The sequence below is a fragment of the Xenopus laevis genome, chromosome 1L (genome assembly GCF_017654675.1).
Source record: "Xenopus laevis strain J_2021 chromosome 1L, Xenopus_laevis_v10.1, whole genome shotgun sequence".
Lineage (NCBI taxonomy): Eukaryota > Metazoa > Chordata > Amphibia > Anura > Pipidae > Xenopus > Xenopus laevis.
The window spans coordinates 199,258,094-199,281,525 of record NC_054371.1 but is presented as its reverse complement, the minus strand read 5'-3'; the positions used below and the strand labels follow the sequence as shown (position 1 = coordinate 199,281,525).

Here is a 23,432-nt window from a genome sequence, read left to right as displayed (position 1 = left end):
CGCCAGATCTGAGTTGTAAGAAACGACATTTATAGACATTGTGGGGCAGAGCTTCGACAAAGCTTAGAAATTCGACCATCGAATTGGAATACTTCAACTTCAAATATCAAAGTCGAAGTTTTTTACATCGAATTTGGCCATTTGCGGTTAAAGTAAAATCGTTCGAACGATTCAAAGTATTTCATCCATCCATCGAAGGATTTGTCTTCGACTTCAAAAAAACTTAGAAAAATGCTCCTAGAAGGTCCCCATAGGCTAACATAGCCTATGGCAGGTTTAATTTGGCGAAGTATTGAAGTTGAAGTTTTTTTTAAGAGACAGAACTTCGATTATCGAATGGTCAAATATTCGAACGATTTTACTTCGAATCTAATTCAAAGTCATAGTATGCTATTCGATGGTTGAAGTATCCAAAAAAATTACTTCGAATTTCAAATTTATTTTACTTTGAAAATTCCCTTGAATTCACTTCAACCCTTGATAAATCTGCCCCTTAATGTTTTTTGAAAAGTGGGGATTGGGCAAATTTGCACCTGGGCAGTAACCCATAGCAACCAATCAGCGATTAGCTTATTTTTCAAATACCTGCAGATTGAGCACTGAAAACGATCATCCGATTGGTTGCTATGGGTTACTGCCCAGGTGCAAATTTCCCCACTGTTTATAAATAAGCCCGTGTCTGTACAGCATTGCAAAAAGCAATGAAGCTTATAATACTTCCCCCTTTAACTATATTCATGACTACACCAGCATACATGCACAATAACACAACTTGTTACCCCATTGCAAATTTTTCAAATGTCTTCTGAACATCAAACTTGTTCCTCCCAGTCTTCTGGTAGCACCATCACTCCGGTGATGACCTCCCAACATGCCCCATGAAGGATGGACCCTGGGGTATTTACACCACTGGTGTACTTTTGCCCCTGACCCCATCTAAAAACAAGCCTGTAAGGCTACAAATTTATTGTTATTGCTACTTTTTATTCTTTTTTTACTTTTTTTATTTTTCTATTCAGGCCTCTCCTATTCATATTCCAGTCTCTTATTCAAATCAATGCATGGTTGCTAGGGTAATGTGGACTCAACAATCACAAATAATTAAAAATGAAAAACAATTGCAATTTGTCTCAAAATATCATTCTCTACATCATACTAAAAGTTCATTTATAGCTGAACAACCCCTCTAAATCTCAAAATATATTGGGCATCATAATGAAAACAAATATTGAAATGAAAATGCCTGTAATTACTGCATGTAATAAAAGCTTTTAGGGATAGTTATCTAAGTACTTGGCAAACAAACCCGGCTATGACTGCTTGCCAGAGATACAAAGCAACATAACGATCATCAGTTTGTATTATTTTGCGTTATTTTTACAACAATGATCAATATCAGCTCTGTTCCACCAGGGTATGTGGGGAATGGTAAATGAACACAGTGAAATGCCTCGGCAACTCAATAAAAGAAGAAGGAAAATCACGGCAGATTAAAGACACAAAAGCAATGTTATGACAGGTCAAAGTTTACCAGCTGCAACTTTTATTATCTTCTGAGCAGGTTTATTTTCCACAGGTCAGACTCCAAAGATATGATAACTTAACTCAATGTGAGCGGTTATGTTTGTCTGACAAGGAAAAACTGCTTAACATTAACAGCAATAAAATCAGTAGAGCAGATTAGTTATTGCAGCAAGTCCTCAGAGTTGGCCAACCTACGAAAAATGAGTCTCAAAAATAAAACTCCCCAACCTGATGCTGGCGACTTACTGATAAATCTGTGAGTTCTGGCAAATGCAAGAGGGGCTGCTGTATGATGCCATAGACAGTTACTATTTAGTGGGCTGGTGGGGCTGTTTGGGCCTTTGTGTACTTGAAATGCCAGGGCCTATTTTAAATCCCTGTCCAGAACTGGGAGGAGATGAGGGGGAGGTGGGTAACTTTTTTTTCAGTGATCAGCAAATAGTTGGTACCTATTTCCAAAAAGGAAACAGTGATAACTGGTGTAACTTCAAGTACGCACTTATGTTTTATTCACAGCAAGGTTTAATACAAGACGGGACACTTTTCAATTCCCCAAAACATGTGCAAATTAAAGTTTACCTTTCTGAAACCTGAAAAGACTAAAGCTGGCCATAGACGCAAAGATCCGATCGTACGATCTATTTCACATTGAATTCTATTTGAGTTTTCAGGTCGATTCAATCTGTCCGAGCCAAGAAAAATAGAATTTATTAATACATGTTGATTGGTCGATTTTCGAGTTTATGGGAGTTTTTAAAAACTCACATGAATTCGAAATTCAACCCTTGATAAATGTGCCTCTAAATACATTTATATATTTCACTTAGTGTTTTGTGGTTTCTCCTCTGCTCCCCCAGCTTGTCCTCAACTGGTCAAGCTGGTGGAGCAAACACCATGCCCCTTTCCACCGGTGCTAACTAATCGGCCCCAACCATTTCAGCATGGGGGCACAATGGTTAGAGCACTGTCTGTATGGGCCTCTCCCCCAAAAAAAAACATACTGATGGGGACTGATGTGTGTGGTTTCTGCTTATCCTTGAACCTGATGCTCAGTGGGTGACATTGTGGGAACTGCCAGACTTCCATACTGATCATTCCAATTGTAAATAAAGATATTCTTCTTCTCAAAGCCATTGTTTTTCTTACCATTTGCATTTGCCTTATAGAGGAGAGATAATACCTTTCCTCTAGGGTTCTTCCAATACTCTACTGACACCTTGAATTGGTGCAAGAAGTTTCAAAGGGGTTGTTCACCTTTCAATTAACTTTTGGGGCAGATATATCAAGGGTCGAATTGAAAATTTTCGATTTAAAATCGTCGAGTTTTTTTATGGCCAAAACTGTCAAATGCGTCTAGGGACTTGTTAAAATTTGATTCAAAGTTTTTTTTCTTTTTAAATTCGATTTTCTAAATTTATCCTACACTGGGCTGTTAAGGACTATTCGCCACCTTAAACCTGCCGAATTGCTGTTTAAGCCTATCGAGAATGTCCTTGGGATCAATTTGGAGTGGTTTGCTGCCTTCCTGACATTCAAGTTTTTTTCGAAAAGTTCCAAAAATTCACATTTTTTAATAAAATTGCAATTGGTTAAATTTTGAGTTCATGGGAGTTTTAACTCCCCTCAACTCAAATTCAACCCTTAATAAATCTGCCCCTTAAGAGTAATGTAGAGAGTGACATTCTGAGACAATTTGCAATTGATTTTCATTTTTTATTATGTGGGTTTTGAGTTATTTAGCTTTTTATTCAGCTGCTCTTAATAACAATACATTTGTAGTGTTAAAGAACATTTGTTATTAGAAGGAATCAGTGACCCCAGTCTGAAAGCTGGAAAGATTCGTAAAAAGGCAAATAATTAAAAAAAATATATAAAAAATAAAAGGACAATAGAAAAGTTGCTTATTGGAATTAGAATTAGTGGTTCTATAACATACTGAAACTTGAACCATCCCCGTAAGTGACAAACATGTATTCGCCCAAACCATAATCTTTACTAATTTACAAGCTGTCCTTATCCTGGTCGGGGGGGACCCCACAATTTCAGAGAGTTAATTGAACTACAAAGTTGTTTCATAACAGGCTCCATTGCTGGAGATGCAAATTTAAGTCTGTTTTCTTTTAAGCAAAAGTGTAATGTCCTACTTTGCATGCCTGTGTGCATCAGCTCCAGCATTTCTCAGTATAGGAGAAACCAAGGTTGTCAGTTGGTAAGATAAATAGATGTATTTATGTGCATGGGGGTGTAGCAAACAGCATCAGCACAAACTCTGTTGTGTTTTTAAGATTTGAGGAAAAAATAATATACAGCATTTGCTCCAGATTCGATACACCAGACATGCTCCAGGTTGTTCCCCAGCTTTGTTTGATCTACACGCTACTAGGACTAACTACATCTCCTTCCTACTGAATGATTCTTCTGTTTGCATATACAAAACAAATACCCCAGCACATAAATAAAATCTTCCTGATTGAACATGTGAAGGTGAAAAGGTTACATTCATTCCGAAGCGCCCCTTCATTACAGCCTCGCTGAACGTTAATGTGGATATAAATACAGTGACAGCTGTAATTAGGCTGAAATATTGTTGTAGTTAAACTTCCCTCACCCTGGGGAAATGGCCGATTAAATTGATACGAAACTTATTTATTATTGTAATTACATGAGTTACATACATGAGTTTTTTTCCAAAAGCAGCATATTTTATTAAGACTATATTAGGATTAAAGTTTGGTTACTGTGTTTTGTAGAATGGGAGAGACAAGGCGCTGCTCTGTACAGCTCAACGGATGTGGTGGTTTTTCAGCAGTGCAGTAACCCATTGCCGCCATCACTTAACCTGCTACTGGTTTCTGCCCTTTGATAATTGTTCTTATGTATACAAAGTTACAGGGATCTATCCAAGTCAAGACAACCATACTTACGAGAGGTTATTTCTCAAAGGTTGAATTTTAAATTGATGTGATATTTTTTACTAAAATAAATTTGAATGTACTCAATTCAAATTGGAGGACATTTATGAAAAAATTCAATGGAATGAAAACTCAGAAAATTAGTTTCGTATTTGAACGAAACACAAATTGAATTTTCCTCCAAAAAAACAAACCATAAATAAATAAAAAAAAACCAAAAAAAAAAACCTCGAATGTCATTAAAATAATCAAATGGGTCAATGGACCTCTGCCATTGACTTGTAAATTAATTTGGCAGGTTTTAGGAGGCGAATATTTGAATTAAAACAGTTTCCATGGTTGAGGTGTGATAAATCTCACATTCAAATTATTCGGGGATTAAAAATTCTAATGTGTGAATTTTGACACCAAAAAAAAAAAATTCGACCCTTAAAGGAGAAGGAAAGGTTAAAATTAAGTAAGCTTTATCAGAAAGGTCTATATAAATACACCAGTAAATCCTCAAAATAATGTTGCTCTGAGTCCTCTGTCAGAAGAAACACTGAATTTATTTCCTTCTATTGTGTACTCATGGGCTTCTGTATCAGACTTCCTGTTTTCAGCATAAGCATCCAGGGCTAGGACTTGAGTATGCTCAGTTTGCTCCTCTCCCCCTGCTGTAATCTGAGCCCAGAGCTATGAGTGAGTAGAAAGAGATTCAGGTAGGAAGTGATGTCACACCAAGCTAATATGGCATCTTAGCTAGAGCGGTTTACTCAGGTATAGTAAAGCATTCTGCAGAATAAATATAGTTTATAGCTTGCACTATTGTGGCTGATCTATTGGCAATAAACTGCTTCGGCAGCTTTCCTTCTCCTTTAATAAATCTGCTCCATGGAGATGCATTCATTTAGCTAGGTCATCAGACAAGAGGATCTTAATGTAGGTCAAACCAAGCATAACAGTCCCTGGACATCATATCATACCTTACCGTCAGCATTATGCATTCAAGCAGGTGGTGTTCTCCTGGCATCTGCCAAACCTAGAACATTAACATTCCAATTACCACTTCAGAGGAAGCGTTTTCACTGTTCCATTGAGTCCAATGACCTTAATACCAGTCCAATCACACATGGAGAGGTTAGGCTTCTTTACCTCTGATCTCTGAAAAACTTCACTGCATAGGAATAGGTTATACGGTGGCATGACAGGTTGGAATTCAACAGCAAATTTTCCAAGCAAGAATGTCAACTTAGATATTAGAGCGTCTGGATAATTAATATTCTGTTCACTTCAAAACCAAGGTAAATTAATATTTATTTCAAAAATGTTATTTTTTTTGTTAAAAATAATTTAAAGTGAGAAATTGTGGAAGTAAAATTAATTTTCTCTTACAGGTAGAGAAAACAAGTCTTAAAACACAAAAACAATGAATTTCCATGTCATTTTAGTAGCAATTTAAAATTTCAGGCTTTCACTTTAACTGCAAGTTACCAATTCTAACCCAATTTTCCTGCTGCCATTTATACACTAAAGATTTGTACTAATTCATAAAAATTGTCCAGATACTGGACATACAAGATTTCCATCAGCAGAATCTTACATACAGCATCAAGTATGGCTCCTTTGCCCGAGAGCCTTCTCATTCTTTGTTAAAGAGATATCATCAGATAACATTTAATATAAGTACAAGAGCAGTGAGGTCACTACACAAAAACTTACTTAGCAGCACTTTACCATTGCCCAAGTAATGACTTTAGATACTTAATCCCCCTGAGCAAATGTTGCAGCAAGCAGTAAAGCAGTTGTTCCATGTTCCTCTGGCATTCTGCAATGCTAGTTCCTCTCCAACACTAAACAGTCTGTATAAAAAGGTGTGATCAGTGTCGGCTTCTATTCCCGTTCCTGGTAGGGTGGACTTTGGGGAGGTAAAGCTGCTTCATTAGAGGATGCTGGAGATGAAGCTTGAGTAGGTCCTGTAGGGCAAGGATCTTTCTCTTCATACTTTGGTGGTGGCTCAGGTGAGAAAGAAGGGTTGGTATAGCCCTCTGAAGTACTTGGCAAAGAAATGGTATATACTGTATCCCGGACTCTGACACTCTCTTGTCCATTAATACGTACTCTGCCAAAGGAAAATAAAGTGCATGAGTATTAGAAGTCTAAGGCAAGAACTATTCAGCCATACAAACACAAAGTTTATATAAATATAAACATCCTGATGACGGCCCCTAGAGGATCAAAATGCATCGATGTCTGTAATGCTTTGATGGATTTTTGTGAATATGTGCAGCGAGTGCCTTTATTTTCTCTTTTTTTTTTTATATATATTTTTTGGTTATCCTGGCAATTCAAAAGATTTAATTAATTGCTGATTGCTTCATACAGGTCATGGAATTTAAAGGGGATCAGTCACCAAGAAATAAATCCATATCCTATTATGTTAAAGCAAAATAACCTTCAATTACATAAAATTCACTATAAAAAACAAAATTTAAATAATTTTTAGCTTTGGAATGCAAAACCCCAGCAAGCAGGCAGGTGCCATTCTGTAAAACACGGTTATTAAGGCAAGCTTTGCATCATCCCAAAGTCTTACTCATGTGCCAGAATGGGGGACCTAATACCCATGCACAGGCTACACAGTTAGGAGGTAAGAAGGAGGGGAATATGGGGAGAGCAGGGACATCTAGGAAGTGCAGAATGGAAAGTGAAAGCAATTGCCTGCCCCACCCCTACGGCCAAGGAGGAGGGGCAAGCAATATATGATTGACGGCAGAGATTTTTAAACTAGCTTATAACAAGTATGGGCGCTCTAATAAAAAGAATTTGGGTTTCATGTCATTTGAAAAGGAATTTATTAAACAGGTTTTCATGTCGGAGTGATAGATTCCTTTTAAAGTGATACTGACACTAAAAAAACTTCATAATATTAATGCTAATTAAACACAAAAAATTACCTATGGGTCATGTTGACCGTTTTTCACGAATATGTCTGCTTTTGTAAGTATTTGTTACTTGAAGTTCCGAAACCTGACTGTTTTGCCAACCTGACTGTCCCTTCTCAACCTGTCAGTTTCTAAGGGCAGGGGCACACGTGCAGATTCGGGGAGATTTAGTTGCCTGGCGACCAATCGCCTCTTCTTCGGGTTGACAATCTCCCAGAACTGCCTTCCACCTGCTAAAATGAAAAATCGCCTGCAGCAATGCACTCACTGCGCTTTGATTTCCGAAGTCGCCCAAAGTTACCTCGTGAGGCACCTTTGGAAATGGAAGCATCGCGAGTGCCATTGCGCTGGCGTTTTCTCAGTATAGCAGGCGGAAGGCAGTTAAAAATCCTCAGTAAATACTTTTATGGCAAAATTATAAATAGCATGCAAAGACAATGTTATGATAGGTGTAAAAAAAAAAAAAAGGTTTAATTTCAGGTGTCACTATCTCTTTAAGACACATCTCTCTCCCCCTCACCTGGTTCCAGGGTGTATTGAGGGATTCTGGGACTTTAAGTTCCTCTCCCTTCCATAGTGAATTGTAGACAGACTCTCTGGAAAACTGAGGGGACTTCCAAGTAGCAGAATACATATATCTATTTTTCTGGGAGGTCAGTGTTTATGCACCTTTATACACATGCCCAACTGAAATATTTTACCTTTAAACATGTTTGATTCACCTTTAGTGAACAGAACCCTTTATTATGCAGTACAAACTATAACAATATACCTTTTGGATTGCAGAATCAATAATACACCAATCTTATAGACTTTGTCATAAGAATATAACTTGCAGCATCATTAGAAAAACAAAGTCAGTTGAGCTTACCTTGTATTAAAAATACTGTTATAGGAAGGTGGGTTCTCACTCCTGGGCAATGTGCTACCCCCATGGTGTGTTGTTTGAGATGATGGATCCGAAAAATAAGGTGGAGGTGGGGGTGGGAATATTATAACCGAGTCTCCTGAAAGACAAGAATATCGCTTTTGTACAAGACTTGTGTCTTAGGGTGATTATTTATAAACACTTCTACAACTACCCTTAAAAAACAGTGAAACCTTCGATTTTAAGTACCGTTAAATGGTCCCACCGATATATAATGCATTTCCCTGATTTTAAGTAATGTTTTTCCGGATTTGACATTTAAAAATTTGTATGTTGCCAAAAACTGCTTTTTTCTCCCACTCTATGAATGTTATTATTTGTGAAATAAAGAGGTTTAAAATACTACCCAGATGTATATTTTGCCTTGGTTCTGCCCGTAATTGTTCAATTCCAATTAGTCTGCCCCTTATACAGTCCTGCACCAATCACTTATTGCTTTAGGTTGTGTATGTGACTGACAGAGTCTTGCACTTGCCCCCCACAATGTTTAACCCTTGTTATTAACACAGTAAATATTGTATCTCAAAGTTAAATTGACTCCTGTGCTTATACCCTTTCAGTACTTGAAGAAAAATTTACTTTCACACATTTCCCTGATTTTACAGTTTTCCCGATTTTACATATTTTTTCCTGGTCCCCTGAAAAACATAAAATGGGGGTTCTACTGTATAAAAATTGCACAGTGATCAGTCAAACCAGGAAATGCCCAATTCCCCCCTTGATGGTTATAGGATTACCCAACTGCATAATATCCTTCCAAAACATCTATAGAACATATGTATAAACCGTCAGTGACTGAGTAGATCTGTACTGAAGTACTCGCACAAAAACTCAATTCCTACTGGATAGCAAAAACACATTGCACGGAAAATATTTGTACAAAACTATTCAAATTACTTTAGTCCTAGGTCACAAATACATTGATATAAAGCCTCTGTGCGGACAAGTTTAGCAGAATACATTACACGGGTTGAGTTTCACAAAGAACAAGATATAAAATGGAAGGGGAGTTTCTCCCAAGTCAAAACCAGCAAGGACAAGTTAAGGCCGGGTGCAGTATAGTAATAGTATAATAAACCCAAGCTGCACCAAGGAGACAGAGCCATTTCTACCTTGCACTGGAATTTCATATTAAAAGAAAAAAATGCTTGGCTCTACAGCAGTGACTAGGGATGGGCGAATTTTTTCGCCAAAAAAATTATGCCCATAGACTAGGCGTTTTTTTTTTTTGATGCCCATAGACTAATGGGCGTCGGCGACATTCCGCCGGCAGCGAATTTTTAGCTAAACGAAACGGGTCAAATTCGCCCATCACTAGCAGTGACGCACAGGGGCATAATTATAAAGACATTTAAGCAAAAATTGCTGTAAAATGTTCCATATATTTGGCAGTTACTCAATATTCCAGCCTATAGTGTCCTAGAAAAATAAAAAGAAGTGAGATGCAGTCATTTGAGAATTTCCAGTATAGGAGGGATACCTGCAGCTTTGAGGAGAGCAATAAAACAAAAGGAAATGGTTCAAAAGAATTGGTTTGTAGGAAGACAAATGTAGGAAACAGGATCAAGGCAGAGGAACAAGATGAAAGCTACACTCCCCTATCAGCAAGTAAAGACGTACCCTACTTGTGAAGAAGATGTGTGTGTTCAGTTATGTGCAATTGCTGCATCAAGTTCTTCCATGTATGTTTTACCGTAGCTCAACAAAATAAAATAAAAGGGGTAAACTTGCCCGCTAGCGTGGGTAGGATCTGCACAGTACCAGTAAAAAGAGATACATTATTTGTAGGAATAACAACTCAAAACAAGGAAGCCATGTGTGAGATGTTATTAGTAGAAATAGTACTTGCAGTCAGTGTGGTCTGGTCTAGTTAGTGCCTGTCTATTCTTCCATCAGCGGAGGAATGTGCACCTACAACTCCCCATACATTTGGAGGAGTTAATCAATGGCTTAAGGATTTTTATTTAAATTTTTTTTTTTTTTTTTAAAGTGGCTCTGGAAGTGGAACTGTACTCTCTAATAACAGGTATTCTGGTTAATATACTTCAAACAAAGCCATTAATAGCCTGTAGAGCATACTTAAAAAAAACTGTGCTAGACCCATTTCGGTTTTGAATACGGATATTAAAATTTTAGGTAAAATTATAGCTACACGTATCAATGTTTTCCTCCCCTCAATAATAAATAAAGATCAGGTGGGCTTTGTCCCGGGTCGTCAAGCTTCAGACGCTACTAGGCGTCTTATTCTACTCACGCAACATGCCAAAGCCTCAGACATCAAGTCTATGATTCTTAAGTTAGACATTCGTAAGGCTTTTGATTCCCTGTCTTGGGACTATCTATATTACTCTTTAGTGCGCTGGGGGTTTGGCTCCAACTTGTTAACCTGGGTTAAGGCTCTGTATGACGCCCCTTCAGCTGTAGTCCATATAATGGGGTTTTCCTCTACACCGTTCCCGATTTGCAGAGGGACCCGTCAGGGTTGCCCCCTATCCCCTACCCTGTTTAATTTGGCTATTGAGCCTTTGGCCATTGCCATCCGTTCCAACCCTAATATCTCAGGAATTGAAGTGGGTGGTATGCACCATAAAATCAGCCTCTTTGCGGATGATCTCACTCTTACCATTACTCGGCCTATGACCTCCCTTCCAAATTTATATGGTCTCTTGGACACATTTGGTTCTATTTCCGGACTCCGTATTAATCACCACAAAACAGAGGCATTAAATATTAATCTCCCTCATGCAGTAGAAAAATTGCTCCACCTCAACTTTGAGTTTATTTGGCATCCGAATTATATTTCCCTTTTGGGAATTAAACTAACAAGCTCTTATGATCTATTATATAAATTCAACTATCCGCCTATGTTTAAAGTTTTGGTAACTCTCTTAGAAAAGTGGAGCTCTCACCATATATCGTGGGTAGGCCGTATTAACTCTGTCAAAATGACACTTCTACCAAAGCTTTTATATTTATTTAGGACCTTACCGGTCCCTATCCCCATAGGACGTTTAGCTAAATTTGAATCAAGAGTTTTACGTTTTGTATGGGCGGGGAAATCTCGCAGAATCAGTAAAGCTACTTTGTATCGCCCTAAGTCGGGGGGTGGGCTGGGCCTCCCGAATCTCTCCCTTTATTATAGAGCGGCTCAGTTGGCCCAGGTCCTCACGCTACATTCCACTGAAGACTGCCCACACTGGGTCCAATTGGAAGCCGCATTTACCCAACCATTTTCCCCCCTTGCCACTGGTGTGGAGCTCTTCGGGGAAGAGACCTAGACAGGCTAGTAGCTGTCTCCAGCAAACTTTGAAAATCTGGGATATTTCCAACAAGAAATTACATTTGAGCTCCCCCTTTTGCCCTGCAGCTCCTATATTTGGTAACCCTCAATTTACCCCAGGCCTACAGGCCTCACGTTTCCGGTGGTGGTTGGACCATGGAATTTGGGCTATGGGTCAATTATGCTCTTCCTTGGGCCCACTTTCCCTTCAGCAGGTTCGTGATAAGTTTTCTGTTCCAACTAGTGAAAGTTTTCGGTTGCAACAAATCCTCCACTTTATACGGTTTCAATGGAGCCATGGGGAAAACATGAATGTTCCCATGACCTTTTTTGAAAGGTGGTGTCTTCACTCCCCTAGATTGTGCAAATCGGTGTCATGCCTCTATAGTAGGTTTTTTGAATCCCACCAGCCTCTGGAGCTACCCTATATACAGGCTTGGCATAGGGACCTATCTAAAGAATTATCTCTAGAACAGTGGGAGCGAGTCTGGTCCACAACTAAGAGGTCTTCTAATAACATCTCCTTGCAGGAAGCCAATTATAAGGTACTTTTTAGGTGGTACCTAGTCCCAGCGCGTATAGCGAAATTTTCCCCCACTGCAGATCCCCGGTGTTTCAGAGGCTGTGGGGAAATGGGCACGATGTTTCATATATGGTGGACCTGTTCGGGTGCCCGAAGGTTTTGGATTAGGGTCTTTAACATGATTTATTCTGTTTTTGAGGTTTCCTTGCCTAGAGACCCGGCAATAGCCCTACTTAACGTTAAACCCCAAGAGCTCACCAATGCTCAGTTTCGCCTGTTCTCGTTCATAATGTTAGCTGCTAAGAGGACCTTAGCGGGAGCCTGGAAACAGAGGCAAATTCCTATAACCCCGGTTAAGTCCAGAGTTGATTGGATTATGTCCCAAGAAAAAATGACTAGTGTTCTATTAGATACCCATCAGAAGTTTCTGTTAACCTGGAACCCGTGGATTGAGTATAGATTTGGGACTGATGCTCCCGTTATCCTTTTTTCCCTGTAGCCTTCTTAGGGTATATTTGGTCTCGGTGCAGGAGAGGTATATTTTTTGTTTTATTATTTTTTGTTTTTGTTTATTTTTTGTTTCTTTTTATAAAATGATGCTTTTGTACCCTGTATGTTCATTTACGGAAGTACGAACCTTGGTTCGCACAACAAATGTTCGTTTACAGATGATGTATGTCTCATTACTTATTGTATGTACATTTTGGCATGCTGCTTTGTGTTTTCTGATAGCGGTAATTGACTGTGCACTATTGTTGTGATGAACAATAAAAATTTATTGAAGTAAAAAAAAAAAAACTGTGCTTAGTGATGTCATCAGTTTAGTGACATCATTCCTGTCATATGAACAACTACAGTGAAAACTCTATTTTACATCCCCTGATTAAGTTATTTTGTGGTCCCACCAATATATCACTCATAATATATCTCCCTGATTTTTCTTATTCCTAGCTTCCTGAAACATAAAATGGGGGTTCTACTGCACCTAATACTATAATAGCATGCCTATAAAATATAAGTCGGAGAGAGCACCAAATACATCCATAACTAGACAGAAAACACAACTGGAAGTGGGATACAAATGGCTGATCAGCAGTTACAAACAGAACATAGAAAGTAAGGAGAGCACAGTTCACAGAACATGAAATCTGACCTGCTACATTCTTGTTTTAAAACCATGCTAATATTTACACACAACATACAATTCACGCTAGTAGAGAATTATTTGTAAAGGTTGATTTAGAAAATGTTAAAGGGATACTATCATGGGAAAACATGTTTTTTCCAAAACACAGTTAATAGTGCTGCTCCAGCAGAATTCTGCACTGAAATTCATTTCTCAAAAGAGCAAACAGATTTTTTTTATATTCAGTTTTTCAAATCTGACATGGGGCTAGACATATTGACAGTTTCCCAGCTGCCCGAGTCATGTGACTACTTTCTGACAGGCTGTTATTTCTCCTGCTTAATGTGACTGAATCAGTCTCAGTGGGACTTGGCTTTTACTATTTAGTGTTGTTCTTAGATCTACCAGGCAGCTGTTATCTTGTGTTAGGGAGCTGCTATCTGGTTACCTCCCCATTGTTGTTAGGCTGCTGGGCGGGGGAAAGGTAGGGGTTGATATCACTCCAACTTGCAGTACAGCAGTAAAGAGTGAGAAGTTTATCAGAGCACAAGTCACATGACTGGGGCAGCTGGGAAATTGAAAATATGTCAATATATATATGAATATAACAAAATCTGTTTGCTCTTTTGAAAAATTTCAGTGCAGAATTCTGCTGGAGCAACACTATTAACTGATGCGTTTTGAAAAAAACATGTTTTCTCATGACAGTATCCCTTTAAAGTTCACAATAAAGGAGAAGGCAACCACATTTTCAATAACTTAGCCCCTTCCATCTGCCCATTCTAAACCCCCTACATCTCCACTGTTGGAATGAGCTGCTGGAGGCCGATCTCACAGCCACCATCTTGGGTTAGGGATCATGCATGAAATAAACATGTGTGTGCTGCGACTCAGGGTAGGCGAGGCATCGTGTATGTTTTACATTCAGAGAGGAGGAGGACTGTGCAGATTCCAAAGGCAGGGACATTAGCTTTCCTGGGCTAAGCTGGGTGCTGTTACACTGGAAAGTGATGAAACATAGGTGCTCTGTACAAACTGAATTGGGATGGGATTTATTTATTCGCTTGCCTATAAAAACGTCATTATTATTTAGGATTAAGTAAATTTCAGCAGCTGTATTGTTTACTTGTTTTTGTATTTCTTTTTCGCTCTCCAGTATGAAAGGAGCACAAAAGACAAATTGATCCTACAATCTATTAAAAACAGACCCGCTTCAGTTACTTCTGTTTGTTTAGACAAGCGGACATGGAGTATTTTGAGGCGACTTTTACTTTTGAGACCTGCAATAAAATCCAGATGCATTGCAACACATTGGTTTTGTTGCTATGGGTTAGTGCACTGGTCGGGTACGATCGGTTCTTTGCATCTGTGGCCAGCTTTAAAGGCACATTACAACAATGTTATTTTTAGTGCAGTCTTGTAACCAATAGGAGTCCTGATAGTTAACCTCTTTTGCACCCATTCTATAGTTCAGGCTATTTTGGCTCCCATCGGCCAATACGGGTTACTCTAATTAGAAACAGGCAGGGCACTGAGCAAGGCCAATCCACATGGATCTAAACCAAATTATCAGCCGGTACATTTAAATATAGTTCCTCGAGAGTGTCTCATACATGTTAGAAACCCCAAAGGATTATCCGTGCTGAACACAGAAAGGGGCAGAAATAACTGCATCCAAATAATTGGATAATTATTTTATCAGCGACAGATAAGAGTACTATGAAACCTTTGCACTGTTATGACCTTCAGATACATGGGTAAATAAGTAAAGCATGTGTGGGTAGCAAGTTCCATACAGCTTTATAGAAATAAACAGCCTTTTTAGATATTCTATAGTTGGAACAGATGGAGACCTAAATTCAGACACTTTTATCATAATTTGTATGACACACACACACACAGTTTCCTATAAAATTGAAGATTGCATACTGTATCAAGCATGTCTAATATGCATTCTTCCTGTGGTTGAAAAAGAACCCCCCTGACAGCTAAAGATTGAGAGATGTGGAGAATTGCAGTTTAAGAAAGTGGGGGCGGCAGGCTGGACATTCCCTAATGTTTATATTAAAAATAAATATTAACACAATATCTGTACTTTAATGGGATATTGTCAAGGGGGGATTTCTAGGGAGTGCTGAATGAAAAGTGAAAGTAATTGTCTGCCCCGCCTCTATGCCCAGGGCAGAGGAGGGGCAGACAATATTTGATTGACAGATGAGATATTTAAATGAGCTATGAATGAATGTTTTTAAGAAAAAATAAAAATTGGATTTCATGTTTAATTTGAAAAGGACTTTTATTATACAGCTTTTTGTTTCTGGGCGACCGGTCCACTTTAAGTCAGACACCTGCCCAAAGTGCACCCACTAACTCAGAACTTATATGCACTGCCTTAAACTTAAGGCCGACCCAGGATCCACACAAAGTAATATCACTGGTGGCCAGAAGTCACTCCAGAGGCAGATCTACCAGGTCAGGAGGAAAAAGTTCAACTTTGGGAGGTGGGGGGGGGGGGAATGTAAGCCTGCAATTGGCCCGGATACCTTTGCAGGGTATCTGTGGACCGCCTGCACGGTCAAAGAACTGGGGTATTTCTGCCTAAAACTGTGGGTATTTTACAGGTACCAACCTGATGCAGGCCTCCACTTTAAGCAAAGTTTTGTGCCTACAAAGGAAACCTTCTGAAGTTTTACAAAAGGGCTCTTCAGATTCTGAGGACCCTGGGGAAAAACCCTCACTACCTTAGGCTAAAACTGGCACTAATTCTTCTTTTTCTGCATCATTTGCATTTTTTGGAATAGCAGTTCAGCAGTCATATAGGTGCTTTCAGTGAAACATTCCCAGTAGACCTTGGTCAAACGGCACTCTTAGTCAACACTCTAGACACTCGCATCTTCTACGCCACTGGCACAGGAGACAATTTAACCTCAAGTTCTACATGTTAAAGCGATACCAACACATTCCTATAAAAATCATAGGAACGTGTCCATATCTAGGAGCTGCTGCACGCCGAATAGTTTCCACTAGAAGCCCCCCGAACCTTGGTTAACACGACCCTCCAACACTGCTAAATGATCTTATGTGTTTCATTGAAGCTGGGCTGGGGGCAGCATGATCCTTCCATAGGCCAATTACAAATGAAAACAAGACTGCAGCCTATGGAAGGATTGCTCCGCCCCTAGCCCAGCATCACTGAAGCAATGCACAAGATCCGCTAGCCGTGTCAGAGGGTTGGGTTAATGAAGGTTCGCTGGGCTGGGGGCGGCTTTGGGGAGGGCTTTTAGTGGAAACTATTAAGCATGTAGCAGCTCCTACATATGGACACATTCCTATGATTTTTTTATAGGAATGTTTTGGTATTGCTTTAATATATTTATTTAGTTTTGAACAGCTTCAGGTGGATAGATGATGCAAATACCAAGGTATAAAATGCAACTTATATCCAACATAATGAAACCATACCATCATAAACTTACCAACAGTAATGTGAAAGGGCTCATCTGTTGGGGTCTGTGGTTCATCCTCTGTCGTGGAGTCATCGGTTTCACTGCTGTTATGCCTTTTCTTTACATGAGCTACCACAAAAAAACAGAGCCCCAGCAACACAATTAACGGTCCCATTATTTGAAGAGAAAGGAATCCACAGGTTTTGAAGTCAGACACGGTCCCATTGACATTATGGTGCGGAGATCCTAAACCACACCCAGGAATCCATACTCCAAGCACACTAATGAGAATTCCAGAGGTGACAAACAATACGCCAAATATGAGAAACTGAATAAACTGCCGGCTTTCACCACAAAGAAAGACGGTGTCTGGGTCAGTCTGGTCTCCTGCCATTTCTCTTCTCCTGACTTCCAGCCTGGCTCTAGATCTTGCCATCAAGACTGAAGCCAGTCCTACTACAGCAAGCGCAGGACCCACTACTTTGAATGTCATGCTGCAGCCGGAGAGGGTATCCGAAGTACAGGACTGGAACCCGAAGATGGAAAGCAGGAATCCCGTGCAGAACAGCAAAACTCCAAAAACAAAGAGGATGAATATGAATCTGCTGCCATGACGCGGACTAACAGATCGAAAGGAGAAGGACAAAAATGTGGGCTGCATTTTAAAAGAGAAAAAAATGTGCCACTTCAAAACTGGTTTTGCTTTCGTATGAAGAGAACACTATTGTACCTATGGGGGCAAAAAAAAGGAAAACAACTTACACATTTGGACCAAAAGTAAACACCAAGTGCTAAGATACCCTATTCTTAATGTTCAATCCTATTTTCATAAATCATGTGAACAGATCATGCCTTTAAAACTGCACACACACAAAAAAATGACTTTTTACACAACTATGTGGTACTACAGAGACATGCAACATGAGAATGTTATTGGTGTCCTGCAATGATCTTGCAACCTTACTAGAAGATGTCAACCGTACGAAGTACCACACGCAGCCAGACATCCATCCAATCTCTGGGATCAACCTACTATATTTATACTATATTGTATTGTATTTGCACCCAAGCACAGGTCTATTTGCCAATGGACCCACCTGTGCTTAAAGGTTACATAAACCTTAAAAATAAGTGAATGTAAAATGGAGGGTGCTATTCTAAGCACTTTTGCCATGTACAATCATTATTTATTTATTTTTAATTCCAAGATATTAAAGGATTAATGTACTGTTATCAATAAATTGTGTTATAGCAGCGCCACCTGCTGGTCATTTTCTGACCAGTCTGACCCCCAAGTAGTCAAGGAAGTTGTCAGGAGAAAGAAAGTGGCTGTTCTGATGTTCTTCTGGTTAGGAAAGATTTGAGAAAGGTTTCTAATGTTTTTCCTAAGCAGAAGAACATCATTTAATTGCAGATATTCTGAAGGCCTGCACTGATAGATAGAGCCAAAGGAAAAAGGATGACAAAGATTTTCAAGTATGCTCAGAACAGCCAGGCATTGGCCGATGCAAGAAAATGGGTTTCCCTTAGTCAGCAAAACAATATTGTTAAGGAAACTTTAATCCAATTGCTCTGCCAATCGGCTATTCCTTTATCTAAAAGGTTCACTATTGCTCTGGCTCTCCTGCCATTAAAGATATTATGTTATAGATATACAGGTATGGGATCGGTTATCCAGAATGCCGAGACCTGGGGTTTTCCAGATAACTGATCTTTCTGTTACTTGGATCTTCATACCTTAAGTCTACTATAAAATCATGAAACATTAAACACAATAGACTCGTTCTGCTTCCAATAAGGATTAATTATATCTTAGTTGGGATCAAGTACAAGGTACTGTTTTATTATTACAGAGAAAAGGGAAATCATTTTTAGAAATTGGATTATTTGGATATGGGAGATGGCCCTTCCTTAATTTGGAGCTTTCTGGGGTACAAGGTCAATTTACAGCCCACATGTGTAGGGAAGCAATGATCCTGGAAGGAGACTTTTCCCCAAATAGAGCAAGATCTCACAGCAATCAGGTCAGCGTTGAATACAAGAAAACAGGTCCTTCTTGGGCAACACTCATCAGGCCTTTAAAATAAACGGACAGGCCTCTCTGCAATTTCCTTGCAGCATTCCTATGGATATGTTATTTACATACATGAGTGCTACAGTATTACGATGGACTAGAAAAAAAGGAGCAACAATTATTACTCTGTAAAAAATGTGATAACTCCCTCATCCCCATATAAATGATTAAACAAGGTATGGGACCTGTTATCCAGAATGCTCATAACCTGGGGTTTTCCGGATAATTTTTTGTATTCTAGAATTTGGATCTGCATTTCTTAAGTCTACTAGAAAATAATGTAAACATGAAATAAAACCAGCCTATCGGGTTTGCCTCCAATAAGAGAAGGATCAAATTTATTACTTAGTTGGGATCAAGTACAAGGTACGGTTATGTTATTACAGAGAAAATTGAAATCATTTTTAAAAACTTGGAATATATGGATAAAATGGACTCTATGGGAGATGGCATTATCGTAATTTGAAGCTCTCTGGATAACAGATCCAATACCTGTACTTTTTTTTCGCAAAAAATCAGGATGGCTTTTATTTGCCAAATGGGGTAGGGCAGAAAGGTTATTGGCCCTGGGCTTGACAAAGGGGTTACGTCCCGAAACGTTGCACAATAAACTAGCAAGGGTTTTCCCTGCCAGAATTACCCTAGTTGTGCAGGGGAATTACTTTTCTTCTTTAAAGGGGCAGCCCTCCTGCTGTTGTACTACTTCAACTCCCAGCAGATCACCGACAGCTGAAAGCTGTTGTAGGAGTGAGAGTTGTAGCTACTCAAAGTTGATTTCTACTGTGCAATATCGGGGACCACAGTCTCCTTGCTTTGATATGGGGCTTTGTGAGTTTAAATATAGTAAATAAGGATGTTAAAACACATTCCCATCAAGCTTAACCTCTTAACTACTGGAAAGAATTCCCTCCAAGCTCCATTGCTTATAACTTTCAGGCAAAGCATTATAGAGTCTACTAAGCATTATCAGATAGGGAAAGTGAAGATTATATATATATATATATATATATATATATATATATATATATATATATATATATATATATATATATATATATATATATATACATATATACATACATATATATACATACATATATATATATATATATATATATATATATATATATATATATATATATATATATATATATATATATATATATATATATACACACACACACCTGCGGCAAAGCAGAGTCAAGTACAAGTTACCAGGAGCAGAGAGAGTGAGGTTATTTACCTGGAGTAGAGTGCAGGACAGAGAAGTTACCTGGAGCAGAGAGAGTGAGGTTATTTACCTGGAGTAGAGTGCAGGACAGAGAAGTTACCTGGAGCAGAGAGAGTGAGGTTGTTTACCTGGAGTAGAGTGCGGGACAGAGAAGTTACCTGGAGCAGAGAGAGTGAGGTTATTTACCTGGAGTAGAGTGCAGGACAGAGAAGTTACCTGGAGCAGAGACAGACAGGTTCCCTGGAGCAGAAAATACACAAGGGAGAATAGTTATGTGGAGCAGAGAGTGTAGTTATTTACCTGGAGCAGAGACAGAGTAGCAGAAACCCCAGTCCTGCAATAAATCACATCACCACCATTCGAGCTCAAAGCGACCAACCTGGCACTGTTGAGGCCACACCTCCTACTTATCTCACCTCTCCTACCCCAGTCTGACCAATGGTACCGCCAGGTGAGGGTGGGGCCGTATTTACCTGCGCTCGGCAGGAACACTTCACTGGCAGGAGGGAGGGGTGTAAGGGGTGTGTGCGGCGTTAGGAGGGGCGGGCTTATTTGAAATGCAAATATACATGGAAGGCTGACTTGAAACCGGTTGTGTGTGAATTGAACATATTATGATGAGGGAAGTCGTATCGACACCAAGCCTGGTAATAGCTCAGTCTGAATGTCACTGCAAGGCGCCCCTGTCTGTATACGGGAAAGTCGATGTCCCACTAATCCGGAAGTAACAAACTTCAACAAAAACTAGAACTTTATAGGTTTGATTCCGCCCTAAATAAGTCGAGACAATAAGTCGAGACAATAAGAGTTCAGCGGCGCAGGGATATAGTTTTAGAATTCCGAGTAATAACTAATACCGATGAATTTTCTCAAATAATAGTTCAAGGGCCCCAACAACTGGCCTGTACCGGCTGCTCGAATAAGTCATTCTATTGCTGCTGTGATTACTGAACCTTATGGGGAGCCTATCAAAGCCTGCTAGGCCCTAACAATCCATGAGGCACCTATCACATCAAAACCTTCCTCAATCCTCACTGGAGGTGTGGGCGGCCATCTTGGCGCGCACATGATTAGGGTGTACTCCAGTTTGATGAGGGTTGGAGAGGCATTATGGTCCATGAAAAGGAAAGGGTAGATCATATGCAGGACCGCCATCAGAAATCGCAGGGCCCCATACAACAAGATTTCCTGGGCCCCGTGGGCTGCGCCCACCACAAGCCCCACCTACAGGTCCACCCTCCCCACTACACAGTAAAAAAACAAAAAAAATATTGGTGGCTAGAGTTCCCACATGTTAATAAAAAATAAAAAGATATTGGTTGTCAGGGCCCCCCATAAAAAAACATTTATGGCCAGGGCCCCCCCATTAAAATAAATTGGTGGCTAGGACCCCACATGAGGAAAAAAAATTGATGGCCAGGGGCCCCCCCACATTATAAGAAAATTGGTGGCCAGGGCCCCTTAAACGTCCGTGCCTTCCCGAAGTCAGCAGCTCTCAGACAGATGGGGGGGCCTGGCTAATCAAGTAAGTGTGGCGTGGCATAGGCCCCCCTTACCCTCGGGCCCCCTACAACTCTCCCCCCTGATGGCTGCCCTGATCATATGGGGTCAACCTTAAGAACAAACACTCACATTAAACTGGTGCCAATCTCCCCTCTAATTTTAAATTAATTAAAATATTTTGTGGGTGCATTTTAAACGTGTGTGTGCATTTTTAAAAACACTCAGGGCCACCATCAAAACGTTGGGGCTCCCTATAAATGCAAGATCAACAAGACACATCCTACAAGTGGGATGTAGTCTCCTGGATTAAAATATAATGGGACTGATAGAAAAACCTAAAAACTACATGGAAGTTTTGCTATCCGACACAGCACGCCTGTCAGATGGTGTCCAAAGTCGGACTGGGGGGCCCACTGGAGCCGCTGTCCAAGGCCCCCCTCCAGCCTCCCCGTCCGGCCCCTACTGTGAAGCGCGCGGGTGTGCACGAACGCTACGGCACTTGGCGCATTGGGCAGGCTGCACAGCGCCAATTTTTTTCGATTTCAGAATGGAGAGAGGGGGTTTGGCCCAGCGCGGGCCCATGAGGGTCGGGGCCCACCGGGTTTTTTCCCAGTGTCCTGCCGGGCCAGTCCGACACTGATGATGTCAGAAAGACTTTTTTTCTGATTGATTAAATGCATGAACAAAAGACTCCAACCGACTTTATCTGGCAAGATCAGATAAAATCTGACCCACAAAATATGATAAAAATCTCCAGGGGAGTTTAACCTTGGGGGTATTTGCCAAGGTTGCCCCCTATAGGGCTGCTTGGGTATATTCTGGGTGTACAGTGTATGGGCAGCTGTTTCCCACACATTTCAGTACAAAATCTGCCACATAGATCAGCCCTTAAAGGGCACCTATCACATCATAATTGTTACCCCCACAATTGTACAGTATGCACAACAAGATCCGTCTAAAAGTAATAAGAAGTGTTAATGTGATTTTATTTTTCCACACATTTTAGAAATGCTTTTTTTAAAAATAGAGGAAACCTTTGATGGCATCCTGGAACCCTTTTTTTTGATGATTTGTCATAATTCGTTGACCTTAATGAATATGCACTTTTATAAGACTCAGGAATATATAGTATATTCAAAACTTGTTACTGCTGCTGCGGCCTGGGAAATGTCCACACCTTCCTGTAAGACTTGTCCTTGTACCTTGCTATAAACTGGTCCCAGATCACCTGCTGGTGCACTGTATCTGCTGAAGCCTGAGCCCATGATCATGCCACTCCTCTGAGTGAGTTCATACAGAGATAAACGGTGTATTCAGGCTCACGAATCTAACATATTGCTATAGGAGGTTGAAGCTCAGCAGATAGTAGTAGGCAGCTGTGAGTGGGTGGGTGGAAGTTTGAAAAGAGATTATAAGAAGAAGGGCAATTAGCAGAATAATGGCTGACAAATGCACACATATCATTTCTAGATATAATGGGTTGTCCTATACACATGCTGGTTTTGGTGACAGAGATGGAAAACTGGAATGTCAATTCATATTCCATGTAATGATTAATATTGAAATACAGGAATTCATTTTGTTCAGCTTCTTTTTAATCCTTTAGATTTTTTTTTTTCCTTTGAGATTAGAACTAAGGTTTAAAGGCGTTGTTCACCCTTAACTTTTAGTATGATGTAGACAGTGACATTAAGAAAAATTTGCTATTGGTTTTCATTTTTCAAATGGTTTAGCTTTTTGTTGAGCAGCTCTCCATTCTTCAGCAGCTATCTAGTTGCTAGGGTTCTATTTCCCCTAGCAGCCAGGAAGTGGCTCGAATGAGAGACTGAAATATGAACAGCAAAGGGACTGAATAGAAAGGTAAGAAATAAAAATAGTAACAAATTGTAGCCTCACATATTGTAGCCAATATGTTTTTTGGTTGCTGGCGTCAGTGATCCCCATTTGAGAACAGGATAGAG

At 39.8% G+C, this 23,432-nt stretch overlaps 1 protein-coding gene across 3 annotated transcripts; it reads right to left on the bottom strand.

Annotated features, from left to right (window-relative positions):
* Window positions 1–5,702: 5,702 nt before the first annotated feature.
* On the bottom strand, window positions 5,703–20,316 carry tmem171.L (transmembrane protein 171 L homeolog). 3 transcript variants are annotated; one of them, NM_001093105.1, is given in 4 exon segments: window positions 5,703–6,537; window positions 8,232–8,367; window positions 16,694–17,393; window positions 20,269–20,316. In NM_001093105.1, coding segments are annotated over 3 exon segments (996 nt in total). In that variant the 5' UTR covers window positions 17,325–17,393; window positions 20,269–20,316; the 3' UTR covers window positions 5,703–6,308.
* Between the last annotated feature and the right edge of the window lie 3,116 nt (window positions 20,317–23,432).